General features: G+C 59.3%; 2 protein-coding genes and 2 pseudogenes across 3 annotated transcripts in view; all 4 read left to right on the top strand.

Annotated features, from left to right (window-relative positions):
- The window catches only part of LOC107325742 (tubulin alpha-1A chain), a 20,532-nt gene extending 9,614 nt beyond the window's left edge, over positions 1 to 10,918 (top strand). The window contains exon 5 of the mRNA XM_015886888.1: positions 10,751 to 10,918. The gene's annotated coding sequence lies outside the window, so the exon portion shown is untranslated. The remainder of the gene's footprint in view (positions 1 to 10,750) is intronic.
- LOC107325741 overlaps positions 1 to 10,918 on the top strand; it is a 12,132-nt pseudogene extending 1,214 nt beyond the window's left edge. The window contains exons 2-4 of the transcript XR_001559756.1: positions 8,679 to 8,901; positions 8,984 to 9,132; positions 9,752 to 10,918. The product of XR_001559756.1 is annotated as a tubulin alpha-1B chain-like (transcript). The remainder of the gene's footprint in view (positions 1 to 8,678; positions 8,902 to 8,983; positions 9,133 to 9,751) is intronic.
- On the top strand, positions 2,863 to 4,889 carry LOC107325734 (annotated as a pseudogene).
- Positions 10,919 to 13,336: 2,418 nt separating the features above from the next.
- LMBR1L (limb development membrane protein 1 like) lies at positions 13,337 to 18,524 on the top strand. The gene is made up of 17 exons (XM_015886915.2): positions 13,337 to 13,574; positions 15,128 to 15,212; positions 15,458 to 15,494; positions 15,608 to 15,747; positions 15,838 to 15,941; positions 16,022 to 16,148; positions 16,242 to 16,310; positions 16,406 to 16,470; positions 16,588 to 16,663; positions 16,742 to 16,825; positions 16,901 to 16,977; positions 17,048 to 17,125; positions 17,239 to 17,312; positions 17,412 to 17,502; positions 17,581 to 17,647; positions 17,751 to 17,912; positions 17,999 to 18,524. Exons 1-17 carry the CDS (start codon positions 13,503 to 13,505, stop codon positions 18,055 to 18,057), a joined length of 1,467 nt encoding a protein of 488 aa, XP_015742401.1. The 5' UTR covers positions 13,337 to 13,502; the 3' UTR covers positions 18,058 to 18,524.
- Positions 18,525 to 18,603: the final 79 nt, after the last annotated feature.

Here is an 18,603-nt window from a genome sequence, read left to right as displayed (position 1 = left end):
GATATAAGGGGGGGGGGGGTCCCACGGGTCCGCTGTATCCGAACGCAAAAAGCAGCGGGGGCTTTGGGGGGGGGCACCCGCGGACCCCCGTATTGGGATGGGGAGTGGTGGATGGGGGGGGCAACGTGCAGATGGCATCGGGTGGGGGGTTGGGGGGGGTGCAGATGGGTCGGGGGCCCCCTGGGGAGCTGGGCTTTGTTGGGGGGGTGGCAACGCGGAAGCGGATTAAAAGGCTCTGGCGCTTGGAGGGGGGGGGAGGACACGTGCTGGTATATCCCCCACCCCCAGCACTGTCGCAGTTTCCTCTGCAGCAAAACGGGGGGCGGGCGGGGATATGGTTGCGGGGGGAGGGCATTAAACGGCTGGTTTGCCTTCATTCCCTCTCCTGCCCCCCCCCTTCCTCCGTCGCAGTGGGGCGGGACTGCAGGGTGTGGGGGGGGTCGATCCCCATAGTAATTCACCCCCCCCCCGCCCCATCCAGCCCCTATGCTGCTCCATATGGGGGCTGTACCGCACTGCGGGGGGGGCGGCAAGGAGCCCACTCTGCAGATAGGAGGGGGAAGGCGGAGCCGATGCACTGCGCTCACCAATCAGCGCTGGGGTATTTTTGATGGGCGTTCGTTGCAGCCAATGGGAGAACGGGCGCTGCCTGCTGCTGTGGTCTATATAAGGGCAGCGCTGAGGGAGCGCCGCAGGTCGGAATTGCGACGACTCTTTTGCGTCGGGCCGAGTACGCGCACCATGTTGGGTGGGGTATAAGGTAATAGGGGATCAATTGGGGTGTAATTAGGGGGTAGGAGCGATGGATGAGGGGAGTGGGTGGGTAGAAGGAGGGGAAGGCATTGAGTAGGGGAAGGGGGGATGTAGGCAAGAGTAAGTGGGGAGGAAGATGAGAAAGGGATTGGGGGGATTTAGGGTTGGGATGACAGAGTGGGGGGGCTGAGATTGAGGGGGTAATAACTGGATGGGGGTTGAATGGCTGAGCGAGTAATAGGGGCTGGGGGGGGGAAAGGGCTGGGGGCGGTAGGAATTGGGGTGAATGGGGGCTGCGGATGGCAGTGGGATGGGGCAATAGTTGCCAGGGGTTGGGGCGGTGGCCACAGAGAGGGGAGATTACGGGGGGCGATATCCGCCTCATACCAGCAATAGACCCCTATGGGGCCGCGCCCCAGCACGTGGGTCCCCCTCCCCCACATATGGCTCGGATGGGGGCGGGGCTTGAGCCAATTTTGCAGCAAGTCCCGGACCGTTAGGGATTTCCACGCGCGCGGCGGAAGGTGGCAGCCATTGCTCCCCCCACCCCCCCCCCACAAACCTCCCCATAGCCCCCCTGCGGCACCAAAGACCATGAATCCCCAATGATTATTTACCAACGCCATGAGTCCCAGACTCAGGAGAACTCGATCAGCCTGAATTATAGCCTGACTGCACATTCTACTCGGACACATTTACCGGTAAGAGTGCCAGTAAGATCAATAACGCGCCCCACCCCGGTAGGCGCCGCCGCGCACCACAAAATCGTCGCGCAAAGCAGATCCCATTCGACATTCGTTGCCGCGTGACGGCGGACGCGGCAGCTAGGCGGACACTGGCTAGCCCCCCCCCCCCCCAATGGGGTTATTACGCCCCTCCCATCAAGCTTAAGCTAACCGCCCCCCCATCCCATCCCCATTAAACATTGAAGCACCATCTGCCTTCCCATATGGACGGAATGAGCCAGCAGGTGGTGCTCTATGCGGTGCGGCTGGGAATCGGTGCAGGGTTGGGGGTGGGGATGTGCAGAGCAGCTGGACCCCGGAACCCCCCTTAACGCCCACCCCCACCCGCCTCAAATCCGATCCCATCCCCACCCACGCTGCCCCCATTGCCTTGGTGTCGGTCGGGGTGCCGCAGTGAATTGTCAGTGCATGCAGATATCACACTGCAAGTCTTGCCTTCCTGCATCCTCAAGTGCCAACCTCCACGCCACGGCTCTGGAATCAGCCCTCCCCAATGAATGGGGTGGGGCCAGTCCCACACTATTATGGGATCCTGAATGCGTGGCTGGCCCCACACAAACCCCCTCTTATTTCTCCCTATGGAGAATGGGCAGTGAGGCACCGTGCATCCTATTTGGGGCTGCAGCATGGAAGCATCCCATGGTGATGCAGTTACATTGGACCCATAAACAGGCTGGTGCTAAGTGTGATCCCCTCCCAGTGCAATAACCACCCCCCTGGCTGTGCCAAGTGATGCGGAGCCAGGCAGGCACCCAACCCCCCCTTAGCTCTTTTAGAACAGGATAACAGGCAGCATGGCAAGAGATGGAGTTTTACTCCTGCCCCAAACTCCAGGCTTGCACTGGGTCTATGAGGTCTAGACTGTGCGGCTGAAGGGCCCCCAATGTGGAGGCAACAACCCCAATAGGGAAAGAAAATGGTTGAGTGCCCCCATCCAGCCACAGCTGGGAGGGAGATGGAAGAAGCCCCATTCAAGGCTCTGAGAAGAGGATGCACGCACAGGCAGAGACCCATTTGGGCAAACGTATCCCGAAGTGTCCCCCATCCAATGATAAATAAGGGAATAACTATAGGGCAAAACCCAGCTGTTGCAGTGATGGATAGACACAGCAATAGGGTCAGACAGGAGCCCCCCAAACTGAAATGCTGCCGTCCATAGGCGGTTGAGAACAGAGGGCTGATCCCATCCTGGAGCTGGCAGTGATGGGGCCAGCAGAGCAGCAACCAAACCCCCATCCCTCCTATGTCCCCCCCAGCGTGTGCCATCTCCATACCAGCGTGGGCCAAGCGGGCGTGCATAGATCGGCAATGCTGTGCTTGGGAGCTGTACTGCCTGGAGCACGGCATCAGCCCGACGGGCAGAATGCCCAGCGACAAAACCACGGCGGGGGGACGAACTTCGTTCAACACGTTCTTCAGCGAGACGGGGCTGGCAAGCCGCGTGCCCGTGCTGTGTTGTGACCTGGAGCCCACCGTGATCGTGAAGTGGGGTGGGGGTGGGTTGGGTTGGGGGGGCTGTGATTGGTGCCCTCGTGGGGTGCTGACGTTTGCTTCCCGCCTGTTCCCCAGATGACGGTGCGCAAACGGGGACGGTACGCGGCAGCTCTTCCACCCCGAGCAAAGCTGATCACGGGCAAAGGAGGATGGCAAGCCAACCAACTACGCCCGGTGGCACTAACACCATCGGCAAGGAGATCAATCGACCTGGTGCTGGACCCGCATCCCGCAAGCTGGTGGTACAGCACCATGGCTGCCTGCACTGTCAGCCTTTGGGTCCAACCCCATCCATGGGGGACCATGAGGTTCATGGTGCTGTGGTGCACTGGACCCGCCTGTCCGGCAGATGTATGGATGCTGCCTCCCCCAGCCCATCTATGAGCTTCTGTATGCAGCCAGCACTTGAACCTCCAGTGGTGTTGGTGTGGGCTAGGGCTGAGGGATCTAGGGCAGTCTCTGTCGAGCTTGGAGAAAACCTATTTCTTCTTTTCGGGTCATGTATGACTTCCGCTTTGACATGGACTCTGGATCCTTCTTATGAGCAGGCTGAGTGCTGCTAGCGCTTTAACTCCTTCAGGGACGCTCATGCGGCCCTGCATCCCTGCAGTGCTAATCTAGTGGGGGGCATGCTGTGAGCTGCCACCTCACAGAACTCATTGTCTGTTGGCCTTCATGGAGGCACCTGCTGTCTCCCAATGATCAGAGCCAGTGAGTCCACAAGTGGCTTGTGTTACATGGGAGAGACATGTTCTCAGAAGGGGAAGGCTGAGACAGTGGAGCATTGAGCTTCGATTACTGAGACAGAAGAGTAGTATATAATTCAGTAGACAGTCTACTCAGTAAATGTTTGTTGCCTGTTGTTCCTTTCCAAGGCTGAACCAGTGCACGGGGCTGCAGGGCTTCCTGGTGTGTCCACAGCTTCGGGGCGGCACCCGGCTCCGCTTCAGTCGCGTGCTGATGAGCGCCTGTCGGTGATCTACGCAAGAAGTCCAAGCTGGAAGTTTACTCCATCTACCCGCCCCGACAGGTTGTCCACGGCCGTGGTGGAGCCCTACAACTCCATCCTCCACCACCCACACCACGCTGGAGCAACTGCCGACTGACGCCTTCTATGGTGGACAACGAGGCCATCTACGACATCTGCCGCAGGAATTGGTACATCGAGCGCCCAACCTACACCAACCTGAACCGCCTCATCAGCCAGAATCGTGTCGTCCATCACAGCTTCACTAGCGCTTCGATGCGACGCTCTGAAACGTCGACCTAACGGAGTTTCAGACCAACCTGGTGCCCTACCCCGGCACCACTTCCCCCTGGCCACCTACGCCCCCGGTGGATCTCTGCTGAGATAGGCCTACCACGAGCAGCTGTCGGGTGGCCGAGATCACCAACGCGTGCTTCGAGCGCCAAAACCAGAATGTAGAAGTGCGAACCCGCGGCCACGGCAAGTACATGGACGTCTGCCTGCTGTACCGCGGGGACGTGTGCCCAAGGATGTCAACGCCGCCATCCGCAGCCATTCAAAACCAAGCGCACCATCCAGTTTGTGGACTGGTGCCCCACTGGGTTCAAAGGTGCGGCATCAAACTACGCCAGCCTCCCACCGTGGTGTGCCCGGGGGGACCTGGCCCAAGTGCAGCGGGCTGTGCTGCGATGCCGAGCAACACCACGGCCCATCGCCGAGGCCTGGGCGCGCCTGGACAACAAGTTTGACCTGATGTACGCCAAGCGCGCCTTCGTGCACTGGTACGTGGGGGAGGCATGGAGGAGGGAGTTCTGGACGCAGGGAGATATGGCTGCCCTGGAGAAGATTATGAGAGCGGGGAGTGGATTCAGTGGATGGTGAGGGTGAGAGGCAACGGGAGAGGAGTAGTACTGAGGGCTCACAGTTGAGCTCTTGCTTGTAGAGACAACAAAGTCCTTATCCCCCATGGTCTGTAGCGGTGGTGTGCTGCTGTCTGCTGCTTGTTCTTAATGGTCTGTGATTCAATGCAAGTCTGTTACAGACCCACCTTTCTTCTCTTGTGTGTCTCGAATAAAAAGCATTTCCCGTCTTCAGGCTTCAGTGTCTATTGTTCTATGCGCCAATGCTGCCATAACCCCAATTTTCCCCCCCCCTCCATTGGTGTGTTTGCTGGGTGGGCTGAGCTCACCCCGCTTCAGCCCCAGCTCTGTCCATGGGTCTGTTTTCCCCCATTGTGTGGGGGCCAGAAAGATGGGGAGGACATGGGTGGGAAGCGCTGGGTTGGGGCCATTCATTGAGGTTCCCCTGGGAACTACACATCTTTATGAATGGGACGCGCGCGTTCATTCATGCCTCAGCGCGTGGGGGGTGGATGCAAGCCATTAATGGGGTCCTGTGGCCTGGTGGGTGGGGGTACAAATAAAAGAATATCCTTTCGTTGGGGGGGGGATGGGGTGGCAACATAGACCTCCCAGCAGAGGACAGGGTCCCATCCTTTGCCTGCCCTCCATTCTTTCATCTTCCCATTGCTTTGATTATTGGGGTTCCCTCAGCCCCTTTGTGCAGACCGCTGCATTGGGCGTTTAATGAGATTCACCCCTGCTCAGCCTCTCTGGTGTCCTCTGGATGGCATCCCATCCCTCTCTGTGTTAGCACACCCCACAGCTTCCAATCCAACTGAATAATACAAATATTCAGCCCGCACTGTGGACACCACTCGTCGTCAGCCAGCCATGGAACCATTGACTCCCACTCTGGTTTGATTCTTAAAGCAGTCCTTTGCCCAATTCAATCCCATCTGGACTCAAGATGTGGTGGGGTACTTTGCCAAAGGCTCACTTAATCCAGATCGATGACATCCGTGGCTCTTCCCTCCTCCACTGATGCAGTGAACGCCGTCATAATGTTCTTCTACTCCCAAGTGCCAGTGTTTATAAAGGCTTTGTTCTTTATCCCTCACCCTACAAATAAGCGTGCTCTGAGCTCAAGCGTTTACATTTGAACAGTGAAGGACCACATACCTATGCAAAACTATTGGGGTATGTACTCATTCCAATAAACTCATTAATGTGTACTAATGGACCCTCCTGGGCATGAATGGGGAGCCCCTATGGTGCCGTTTTATGCCTCACTTCCCCCCCCATTTTTCCACCCTCTGATTCATCTGAAGAGATTTTTGCCGACCTTGAGCTGTGTGTACCCAGCTTTGGGTAAAACTCATGAGGCTCGTTAGGCCTTAAGGAAACGACTCCCAAAACAAAACCCATGGAGCCCAAGGCCGATGTCCTTGCCCACGGGGTGCAGGAGATAAAAGCCTGCCTGTTGTGACTCATTCAGTGCGGACAGAATGGAAAAGAAAACAGATTCCAGTCCAGGTCTGCTGCTGGCGTGCACCCCCCCCCTTCCCCCTCTCTAATGGGGCTCTGTGGGCCGAGCGAGTGCAGCCCGTTGTGCGGGATGGGGGGGGCTGGGGGAGATGGAGGGAGGGGAACACAAATGGGGAAGGGGCTAACAAAAGTGGGAGATTAGGAGATGGGGAAAGAAGTGGAGTTGGGGGGAAAGGGTTGGGGGAGCAGAAATTGAGGGGGGTCTGTGCAGAGAGGGATGGGGAGCAACGACCGCCACCCAGGAAACACGGATGGGGGAGAAAGAGTAACAGGGATTGAATGGGGTATAAAGGCCGGGTGTAGAGAAGGTATTTGTAGGGCATAGTGGGGGCTCAGAGAGTTGGATGGCAGAGCAGTGGTTTGGGGAGAAGGAGGGGGTCCTGAATGTTCCCCTGTTGTTGCTGCCTCGTATTCCATATATGTTTGCCTCAAACCCTTGAGCTTTCTTCATGCTCTGGCCCCTGGTTTGCTCTCTTTGCTTCCAGCTGCCCTGGCTGGGCAATTAAATCCCTGATGGATCCTGTTGGTTTGCCAACGTTTCATGTGAATAAAAGGCTTTAAGACAAGCTGCTGCTGTATGGACACACAAACGGCTCTGTGGCATGGGGAACGCGGCTGTCCCATTGTTCTAGTGCGCAGTGACACGGCTGTGGGCTGGCAGCGCTGGCTCCGGCCCTTCCCCAGCTCCTGCTGACGATTGGGGGGGGCTTCCCCCTTCCCCAGCTGTGGGTTCTGTTCTATGAGGTCCGAAGTCTCAGTGGGGCTGGGATGGAGCTTTGCTGTTGCCTGGGGGCCCCCTCCAGTGTGAGGGAGGGCAAGATTTACGGGCCCTGGATTAGCCCTGGCTGTAGGATTAGTGCTGGAGCCAGCCATCAGCCGCCGTTCCCTCCCACCTGGGGCGGGTGCGGCCGAGCCGAGGGCCGTCTCCGCACGAGTCCAGAGCCCCGGGTCATGGGGTCGCACGGGGCTGGAGGGGCTCCGGGGGCATGCAATGAACGCGTAGAACGCCGGGCTGGAGAAGCGGCTGCGCGCCTACAGCGCAATGGGCTCCGTCCCTCTCGGCTCTCAGCCAATGAGCGAAGCCTCATTCACTACGGCAGCAAACAATGAAGAGGCGGGAAGGCGGGGGCACTTCCGGGCGGTGGTGCAGTGGATACATAGTAAGGAGCAGCGGGTAGTGGGGGAGAGCTTGGTTCTCGTGTCCATTCGCCGCGGGGCGGGCGCTCCGATCGGCTCCGATCCGACCCGGTTTCTACTCAGCCCTGACCGGTCGGACCTTGTTACCCCCCCCCCATCCCATCCCCCATTAACATGAGCACCATCTGCCTTCCCATATAGGAATGCAGAGCAGGTGGTGCTCTATGGGTGCGGCTGGGAATGTGCAGGGTGGGGGTGGGGATGTGGCAGAGCAGCTGGACCCCCCCCCTTTAACCCCACCCCCACCCCCTCAATCCGATCCCATCCCACCCCACGCTGCCCCCATTGCTTTGGGTTCGGTCGGTGGTGCCGCAGTGATGTCAGCACTGCAGTGATATCAGCACTGCAGTGCTGCTTCCTCATCCTCAGTGCCACCTCCAGCCACGGCTCTGAATCGCCCTCCCCATGAATGGGGTGGGGCCAGTCCCACACTATTATGGGATCCTGATGCGTGGCTGGCCCCACACAAACCCCCTCTTATTTCTCCCTATGGAGATGGCAGTGAGCACCGTGCATCCTATTGGGGCTCAGGCATGGAGCATCCCATGGTGATGCAGTTACATTGGACCCCATAACAGGCTGGTGCTGTGTGTCCCCTCCCAGTGCAATAACCCCACCCTGAGCTGTGCAGTGATGGGGCACAGCAGCACCCAACCCCCCCCCTTAGCTCTTTAGAACAGGATACAGCACATGGCAGAGATGGAGTTTACTCCTGCCCCACCCCAAGGCTTGCACTGGGTCTATGGGGCTGAGCTGTGGGCTGAAGGGCCCCAATGTGGGGCAAAACCCCATAGGGAAGAAAAGGGTTGAGTGCCCCCATCCATGCACAGCTGGGGGGAGATGGGAGAGCCCCATTCAAGGCTCTGGAGAAGAGGATGCAGCACATGGCAGAGACATTGGGGCAACGTATCCCGAAGTGTCCCCATCCCAATATAATAGGGAATAACTATAGGGCAAAACCCAGCTGTGCAGTGATGGATGAGACACAGCAATAGGGTCAGACAGCCCCAAACTGAAAGCTGCCGTCCCATAGGGGTGTGAGAACAGAGGGCTGATCCCCATCCTGAGCTGTGCAGTGATGGGGCCCAGCAGAGCAGCACCCAACACCCCCCATCCCCTCCATGTCCCCCCCAGCGTGAGTGCATCTCCATCCACGTGGGCCAAGCGGGCGTGCAGATCGGCAATGCGTGCTGGGAGCTGTACTGCCTGGAGCACGGCATCCAGCCCGACGGGCAGATGCCCAGCGACAAAACCATCGGCGGGGGGGACGACTCGTTCAACACGTTCTTCAGCGAGACGGGGGCTGGCAAGCACGTGCCCCGTGCTGTGTTTGTGGACCTGGAGCCCACCGTGATCGGTGAGTGGGGTGGGGGTGGGTTGGGTTGGGGGGGCTGTGATGGTGCCCCGTGGGTGCTGACGTTGCTCCCGCTGTCCCCCAGATGAGGTGCGCACGGGGACGTACCGGCAGCTCTTCCACCCCGAGCAGCTGATCACGGGCAAGGAGGATGCAGCCAACAACTACGCCCGGGGGCACTACACCATCGGCAAGGAGATCATCGACCTGGTGCTGGACCGCATCCGCAAGCTGGTGGGTACAGCACCATGGGGCTGCCTGCACTGTCAGCCTTTGGGTCCAACCCCATCCATGGGGACCATGAGGCTTCATGGTGCTGTGGGTGCACTGGACCCCCTGTTCCTGCAGTGTATGGGATGCTGCCCCCCATGCCTCTATGTGCTTCTGTTGCAGCCCCCAGACTTGAACCCCAGTGTGTTGGGTGTGGGCTGGGCCTGCAGGGCACAGGGCAGCCCTTCATGCTTGGGAAAACCTCACTTTCCTTCTTTTTGGGTCATGTGAGGCTCGCTTTGACATGGACTCTGATCCTTCTTATGAGCAGCTGTGCTGAGCGCTTTAACTCCTTCAGGGAAGCTCATGCTGGCCCTGCATCCCTGCAGTGCTATTCCTAGTGGGGGGGATGCTGTGAGCTCCAGCCCACAGAACTCTTGTCTGTTGGCTTCTGGAGGCACCTTGCTGTCCTCCCAATGATCAGAGCCCAGTGGGAGTCAACAGGTGCTTGTGTTCATGGAGTAACATGTCTCAAAGGGGAAGGGCTGAGACAGTGGGCTTTGAGCTTCGCTTCCTAGGCAAGAAGGTAGGAATGAATTCAGGACAGCTCTCAGTAATGTTTGTTGCTGTTGTTCCTTTCCAGGCTGACCAGTGCACGGGGCTGCAGGGCTTCCTGGTGTTCCACAGCTTCGGGGGCGGCACCGGCTCCGGCTTCACGTCGCTGCTGATGGAGCGCCTGTCGGTGGACTACGGCAAGAAGTCCAAGCTGGAGTTCTCCATCTACCCGGCCCCGCAGGTGTCCACGGCCGTGGTGGAGCCCTACAACTCCATCCTCACCACCCACACCACGCTGGAGCCTTCCGACTGCGCCTTCATGCGTGGACAACAGGCCATTCTACCGACATTCCTGCCGCAGGAACTGGACAGTCGAGGCGCCCAACCTACACCAACCTGAACCGGCCTCATCAGCCAGAATCCGTGTCGTCCATCACAGTTCACTTGCGCTTCGATGGAGCTCTGAACGTCGACCTAACGGAGTTCCAGACCAACCTGGTGCCCTACCCTCGCATCCACTTCCCCCTGGCCACCTACGCCCCGGTGATCTCTGCTGAGAAGGCCTACCACGAGCAGCTGTCGGTGGCCGAGATCACCAACGCGTGCTTCGAGCCGGCCAACCAGATGGTGAAGTGCGACCCGCGGCACGGCAAGTACATGGCGTGCTGCCTGCTGTACCGCGGGGACGTGGTGCCCAAGGATGTCAACGCCGCCATCGCCACCATCAAAACCAAGCGCACCATCCAGTTTGTGGACTGGTGCCCCACTGGGTTCAAGGTGGGCATCAACTACCAGCCTCCCACCGTGGTGCCCGGGGGGGACCTGGCCAAGGTGCAGCGGGCTGTGTGCATGCTGAGCAACACCACGGCCATCGCCGAGGCCTGGGCGCGCCTGGACCACAAGTTTGACCTGATGTACGCCAAGCGCGCCTTCGTGCACTGGTACGTGGGGGAGGGCATGGAGGAGGGGGAGTTCTCGGAGGCCAGGGAGGATATGGCTGCCCTGGAGAAGGATTATGAGGAGGTGGGAGTGGATTCAGTGGAGGGTGAGGGTGAGGAGGAAGGAGAGGAGTACTGAGGGCTCACAGTTGTAGCTCTTGCTTGTAGAGACAACAAAGCTCCTTATCCCCCATGGGTCTGTAGCGGTGTGTGCTGCTGTCTGTGCTGTTCTATGGTCTGTGATTCAATGGCAAGTCTGTTACAGACCCACCTTTCTTCTCTTGTGTGTCTCGAATAAAAAGCATTCCCTGTCTTCAGCTCAGTGTCTGATTGTTCTATGCTGCAATGCTGCCATAACCCCAATTTCCCCCCCCCCTCCATTGGTGGTGCTGCTGGGGGTGGGCTGAGCTCAACCCCCTTCAGCCCCAGCTCTGTCCATGGGGCTGTTTTCCCCCCATTGTGTGGGGCAGAAGATGGGGAGGGACATGGGTGGGAAGCGCTGGGTTGGGGCCATTCATGAGGTTCCATGGGAACTACACATCTTTATGAATGGGAGCCGCGCGTTCATTCATGCCTCAGCGGTGGGGGTGGATGCAGCCATAATGGGGTCCTGTGGCCTGGTGGGGGGGGTACAAATAAAAGCATATCCTTTGTGGGGGGGGGATGGGGTGGCACATAGACCTCCCAGCAGAGGGACAGGGTCCCATCCTTTGCCTGCCCTCCATTCTTTCATCTCCCATTGCTTTGATTATGGGGGTTCCCTCAGCCCTTTGGTGCAGACCCTGCATTGGGGTTTAATGAGGTTCACCCCCTGCTCAGCCTCTCTGGGTTCCTCTGATGGCATCCCATCCCTCTGCTGTGTTAGCACACCCCACAGCTTCCAATCCCACTGATAATACAAATATCAGCCCCAGCACTGTGGGACACCACTCGTCGTCAGCCAGCCATGGAACCATTGACTCCCACTCTGGGTTTGATTCTTAAAGCAGTCCTTTGCCCATTCAATCCATCTGGACTCAAGGATGTGGTGGGGTACTTTGCCAAAGGCCTCACCTTAATCCAGATCGATGACATCCGTGGCTCTTCCCTCCTCCACTGATGCAGTGACGCCGTCATAATGTTCTCTAACCCCAATGCAGTGTTATAAAGCTTTGTTCCTTTATCCCTCACCCTACAAATAAGCGTGCTCTGAGCTCAGCTTTTACATCTGAACAGTGAGGACCACATACCTATGCAAAATATTGGGGTATGTACTCATCCAATAACTCATTAATGTGTACTAATGACCCTCTGGGCATGAATGGGAGCCCCTATGGTGGTTTTATGCCCACTTCCCCCCCCCATTTTTCCACCCTCTGATTCATCTGAAGAGATTTTTGCCGACCTTGAGCTGTTTGTACCCAGCTTGGTAAACTCATGAGGCTCGTTAGGCCTTAAGGAACGACTCCCAAAACAAAACCCATGGAGCCCAAGGCCGATGTCCTTGCCCACGGGGGGTGCAGGAGATAAAAGCCTCCTGTTGTGACTGCATTCAGTGGGACAGAATGGAAAGAAAACAGCATCCAGCTCCAGGTCTGCTGCTGGGTGCACCCCCCCCCTTCCCCCCTCTCTAATGGGGCTCTGTGGGCCGAGCGAGTGCAGCCGTTGTGCGGGATGGGGGGGGGCTGGGGGAGATGGAGGGAGGGAACACAAATGGGGGGAGGGGCTTTGAACAAAGTGGGAGGGATTAGGAGATGGGGAAAGAGTTGGAGGTTGGGGGGGGAAAGGGGTTGGGGGGAGCAGAAATTGAGGGGGGTCTGTGCAGAGAAGGGGATGGGGAGCAACGGGGGATGGGGGAGGAAAGAGTAACAGGGATTGATGGGGTATAAAGGGGCCGGGGGTGGTAGAGAAGGTATTGTAGGGATAGTGGGGGCTCAGAGGAGTGGATGGGGCAGAGCAGTGGTTGGGGAGGAAGGAGGGGGGTCCTGAATGTTGCCCTGTTGTTGCTGCCTCGTATCCATATATGTTTGCCTCAAACCCTTTGAGCTTTCTCATGCTCTGGCCCTGGTTGCTCTCTTTGTTCCCAGCTGCCCTGGCTGGGCATTAAATCCCTGATGGGATCCTGTTGGTTTGCCACGTTTCTGTGAATAAAAGGCTTTAAGACAAGCTGCTGCTGTATGACACACAAACGCTCTGTGGCATGGGAACGGGCTGTCCCCATTGTCTGTGCGCAGTGACACGGCTGTGGGGCTGGCAGCGCTGGCTCCGGCCCTTCCCCAGCTCCTGGCTGAAGCGATGGGGGGGGGGGGCTTCCCCCTTCCCCAGCCTGTGGGTTCTGTTCTATGAGGTCGAGTCTCAGTGGGGGCTGGGATGGAGCTTTGCTGTTGCCTGGGGGCCCCCTCCAGTGTATGAGGGGGGGGCAAGGATTTACGGGCCCTGGGGATTAGCCCTGGCTGAGGGATTAGTGCTGGAGCAGCGGATCAGCGCCGTTCCCTCCCACCTGGGGGGGGTGGGCCGAGCCGAGGCCGTCTCCGCACGAGTCCAGAGCCCCGGGGGGGGGTCGCACGGGGCTGGAGGGGCTCCGGGGGGCATCAATGAACGCGTGAGAACGCCGGGCGTGAGAGCGGCTGCGCGCTCAGCCAATGGGCTCCTCCCTCTCGGCTCTCAGCCAATGAGCGAAGCCTCATTCACTACCGGCAGCCAATGAGAGGCGGGGCGGGGCACTTCCGGGCGGTGGTGCAGTGGATACATAGTAGCGAGCAGCGGTAGTGGGGGGGCGTGGTCTCGGTGTCCATCGCCGCGGGCGGGCGGCTCCGATCGGCTCCGATCCGACCCGGTTCTACTCAGCCCTGACCCGGTTCGGAGCCTTGAGCTGACCCGGCTCGGCCCTGCCCGGTCCATCCCGGCCATGCTTTCCGCCCCATGGCCCCTGTGGAGCTGGACGCGCTGGCCGTAAGGGAGCAGCTCTTCCACCAACGTGTCCGCGAATGTCTCGTGAGTCCGGGGGGGTCCCGCTGGGGTTGGGGTCTCTCGGGGGGGGGGTGGAGCTCACTGTGCTCCGGGGGCAGCTCCGGGGCTGTGCCCCACGGCCGGGCCTTATCGCAGCCACAGCTGCACTGCAATGCTGGGTGCACGCTGATAGGGAGGCTTGGGGAGTCGGGGTGGGTGGGGGCCCTCGATGAGAACCCCCTGTTCCCCTTCCCAAAGGTCGGTGGGCATGGGAGGGCATTGGTGGGCATGGGAGGCCATTGGTGGGCATGGGAGGGCATGGGGCCGGGGCTGTGGGATGTGAGGGAGCCCATTCTGAGCTCTGGTCTCAGCCTTTCTATGGGGCAGGGCTGCTCTGGGCTGGTTCTGGGGTCCTGCAGTACCCAGATACTGGGGATCTCCTGCCCCAGTGTGGTGTGTATGTGTGTGTGGGGGGGTGCTTGGTTTTGTAGCAGTGTCACAGCTGAGCCAGACCTGTGCCAGGTGCCCACAGCCCCTTCCTCACCCCTACACCATCATCTTCTCCCTGTGTGCTCAGTGTCAGTGGGGGACCCCAATAACTGTGAGCACTGTGCAGGGGAGCAGCCCCGGTCCCAGCTCTGCCAACCAGGGCAGCCACTGTCACGGGTCAGAGGTGTGGAGGGGTGGAAGCGTCACAGCTTTGGAGTCTCCCAGTGGCCTCTCAGGACACTCAGATCCACGCGTCCCCACAGTGCTGCACCTCTCCCAGGAACGCCCAGCTCAGCTCTGCCAGCGTGGAGCCCACGCGACCTTTCAGACTTTCCCGGGCCACGTTGTGGAGCTCTGCCCCCTTGCTTACATCAGCACTGCTGGGAGCCCTCACCCTGAGCTGGGCTGCACTGGGACGCTGCCGTCTCATGGATCACCCCATTAAACCCCTTCTTCACTCCTTTGCTCCTCTGGGTTAACACACAGCAACGTGTGCTTCCCTCAGAAGGGGTAGGAACAGCCCTCAGAGCTGGGTTGATCTCAGTGCTCTCTGCCACCCTACTGCATGTGCCCTCAACCCTGGGACCCCCAGTTGAGCCCCCTGATATGAAGGGCACCCAGGCAGGAGGGAGGTGTTGGTGGTGCTGGTGCCAAAGCATTGAGTTCAAGCGACCTTTCCCTGTTCTGCTGCGTCCCCACAGGGATGAAAGGTCGCAGTGTTCCTCGGATGTTGCCCGCTTGTGCTGGAGCTCAATGTGCTGGCGGGGGTGGGAGGAACAAGCAGACACTCTGCAGTCGGCCTTGGCACTGGGCTCAAGGTTGTGCCTGCAGCCCTGCTGGGTCCCGGTGCCAACAGTGCGAGGGCTGCGGGGTCGGGGTGTTCCGTGCAGCAATGATGGGCTGAGCTGCTCACCTTGTGCTTTCAGATCACAAGGGGCAGCTTGGGAGCGCACAGTGGGTGAGCCCTGAGTGCAGCCTGTGTGTGTTTATGGGGAGAGAGCAGGGATAGGAGAATAAAATGGGGGGAGCTGATGGGATCTGGGGGTGTCAGCATTCCTCATAGTGGGGAGTGCTGCCCTCTGAGGCCGCTCTCTGTGCTGTGCCTGCAGATCTGTGCCCTGCTCTTCGCCAGCCTCTACATCCTCTGCCACTTCGTCATAAGGCACTTCAAGAAGCAGACGGATTTTGCAGCAGGTAGGAGGGTTCATTGATCCAAACCCTCCGGGCTGCTCCTCCTGTTCCCTGCCCTGATCCCAATGTGGCTCCTGGTGGAGCATCCCATTGTGATATGGGGGGGAAAATGGAGCCTCACCTCCATCCAAAGCTCTTCTGAGTTCTGCAGCTTTGTTTGGAGCATGGAGAGGGGCTGGGGAAGGCAGGAGAGCTGGGAACAGCAGGGAGCCTTCCTGCTTTCCTGCTCATTTACTTTTCCTCTGCAGTGCACGACGATGAGGACGCTGCTGTGGACAGGATTGCGTAAGTTCCTCCCATCTCTCTTCTTCCCCTCCCTGTCCAGATGGGTCACCACCTTCCCCTTGGTCTCTGACGTCCCCTTGGTCTCTGACGTCCCCTTGGTCTCCCTCTGACAGGTTGGGGCTGTGCACCTTCACCTTGGCCGTGGCGTTGGGTGCTGTGCTGCTGCTCCCCTTCTCCATCATCAGCAACGAGGTGCTGCTCTCCTTCCCCCACAACTACTACATCCAGTGGCTGAATGGTTCCCTCATCCACGGTGGGTGCACGGGGTGGCCCTGGGGTGCTGATCTCCCCCCCCTCATCCTGCATTGGGACCTCACCCCTATTCTGCCTTTCCTTTCCCCAGGCCTTTGGAACTTGGTTTTCCTCTTCTCCAACCTGTCCCTCGTTTTCCTCATGCCCTTTGCATACTTCTTCACTGAATCAGAGGGGTTTGCAGGATCCAAGAAGGTATGTAGGCCCCATGGGTGCTGACCCACCTTCCTGTGCCCCCCACACCCCCCAGCTCTGTGCTGATCCCTGTCCTGCAGGGCATCATGGCTCGTGTGTATGAGACATCAGTGGTGCTGCTGCTGCTGACGCTGCTGGTGCTGGGCATGGTCTGGGTGGCCTCTGCCATCGCTGGTAATGATGCTGTGAGCCGACAGTCCCTCTATGGTGGGTATAGGGGGGGGGCATTGGGTTGAATGTATTGGGAGGAGTGCACAGGGCCCTGCTGTGTCCTGACTCCCCCCTCCCTGCTCTCCATAGACCTCTGGGAGTGCTACCTGCCCTACCTCTACTCCTGCATCTCTCTCTTTGGAGTGCTGCTCCTGCTTTGTGAGTGTTGGATACAACCCACAGCCCCACACTGTGGGGGTCTGCTGGTGCCATGGGGGGGGCTCTGTGGTTCACCCCCCTGCTCTCCCTCACAGTGTGCACCCCGTTTGGCCTCTCCACCATGTTCACTGTCACCGGGAAGCTGCTGGTGAAGCCCCGGGTGAGCTGTGCCCTACATGGTCCCACTGCTGCGTGTTGGGGGTCTTGGTGTCCCCAGTGCCATGGGGCTGCTCAGGGTATATCATGCATGTCCCTAATGGCTCCTGCCCATCTGCAGCTCCTGGAGGACCTGGATGAGCAGCTGAACTGCACGAGGTTTGAGGAGGCCGCCGTGTCCCATAGGATCACATCAGGTGGGTGCCAATGGATGGAGGGGGTGGCACTGGGTGCACTGGGGACCCCACGAGCCCCACGCTGTCCCCACACCGCAGGGAAGGCTTCGTGCTGGCTGAACCTGAACATGGCAATGCTGCGGGAGCAGCTCCTCAGCATCCAGAGCAAGAGGAAGAAACTGGGTGAGGAGCTGGAGGGGGGGAGCAACTGGGGGTTTCTCCATTGTGGAGCAGGGTGGTAAATGCTGCTCCCTACAGAGCTGCGGCACCGAGCATCGCCCTGGCAGAGAAACGTGGGCTACCCGCTGGCCATGCTGGGCCTCGTGGCATTGACAGTGAGTGTCCCCATCCCTACATGTGCCACAGCCCCCTATGGATGCCCTAAATCCCTCCTGCTCTTCTCAGGGCATCTCAGTGCTCATCGTCTGCTTCCACGTCCTGGAGCTGCTGCTGGATGATGCTGCGATGCCGAGGGGCATGCAGGTACCTGGGGTGGGGGGGGGGAGGATGAGGGGAGGGGGCACAGCAGGGAGCCCCATCTGTGGGGCTGAGCCCCATCCGTGGGGCAGAGCCCCTTCCATGTGCCCCTCCTGCAGGACACAGCCCTGGGCCAGGTCTCCTTCTCCATCCTCGGTTCCTTTGGAGCTGCGCTGCAGGTTGTCCTCATCTTGTATCCTTTATGCAGCCACTGGGGGCTGTTGTCCCCCCCCCTCCCCATACCTCTGCTCCCCATTATCCCCCCTGTTCTCTCCTTAACACCCCCTCCCAGTTACCTGATGCTCTCCTCCGTCGTGGGCTTCTATAGCTCCCCACTCTTCACACAGCTGCTCCCTGAGAGGCAGGACACCCCCCTGACCAAGGTAAGACCCCCACACCCCCACTATAGGGCCATGTTATGGGGCCGTGCAGTGGGGCAGCACCTCTTCTTCCTCCCCAAGATCATTGGGAACTGCGTCTCATTGCTGGTGCTCAGCTCCGCGCTGCCCGTCTTCTCCAGGACGCTGGGTGAGATGTGGGGCTGCAATGGGGTGGGATAGGGGGACAAAGGGTGGGGGGTAGCCCCCAGTCTGGGTCTCCCTGACCCCCCCCCCCCCCCCTTCTATCACAGGGATCACTCGCTTTGACCTCCTGGGGGATTTTGGCCGCTTTAATTGGTTGGGGAACTTCTACATCGTCTTCATTTACAATATGGGTTTTGCTGGGCTCACCACCCTCTGCCTGGTGAAAAGGGTGACGTGGGCTGTGCAGGAGGAGCTCATCTGTGCCTTCGGTGAGGAGGGGGCCACATGGGGGGGGGGGGGGTTGTGATGGGGATGCATCCCCCCACCCATCCCTCATATTCTCCCCCCCACCCAGGTCTGCACAAACTGCCGCTGCCTGTCCCACGGTCCCGGCCCCAGGGAGGGCGCTGCTAAGGCTGTAATGGGGGGGGGGCCCTTTTACCCCCTCCCCCCCCCCCATGGTGCTTTGTGGATATTGGAGCCCCATATGAAGAGCTGGGATCGCGGGGGGGGGGTCTCACTCCATCCCCCCCCCAGCCCTATTTCAGTCTGTTGTGCTACTGAGCCATGCCCTCCTTACAGAGCCCTGGTGGGGGGGCTGTGCTGGATGCAGCCCCCCCCACTCCATTAGATACCTCATTTTCCTCCCCCCCTTTCCCTGTGCTCCCCTCATTTATTTGGTTTTAAATCCCCCCCCCACCTCTGTGTATCACTGTGACACTAAAGGGAATCCCCTTTGCCCCCATCACTCTGTGTGACCCCATCTTTGTGTTGTTTTTGGGGGGGGGGGGGCACAGGTTGCCCCCCCAGCCCCGTGCTGAGTTGTTCAGCTCTCCGTTACCGTGTTTGGAGCAATAAACAAAGCCTCTTTTTTTATATAATTATTATTCTTTACTTATTCTTTTTAATATATGGAAATAACAGGCTGGGTTTTGTTCCACCTCAGAGCAGCACTGGGAG

This window comes from Coturnix japonica, linkage group LGE22C19W28_E50C23 (assembly GCF_001577835.2).
Source record: "Coturnix japonica isolate 7356 linkage group LGE22C19W28_E50C23, Coturnix japonica 2.1, whole genome shotgun sequence".
NCBI lineage: Eukaryota > Metazoa > Chordata > Aves > Galliformes > Phasianidae > Coturnix > Coturnix japonica.
Note: the sequence above shows the minus strand (reverse complement) of the source record. Positions and strands in the feature narration are given on the sequence as shown.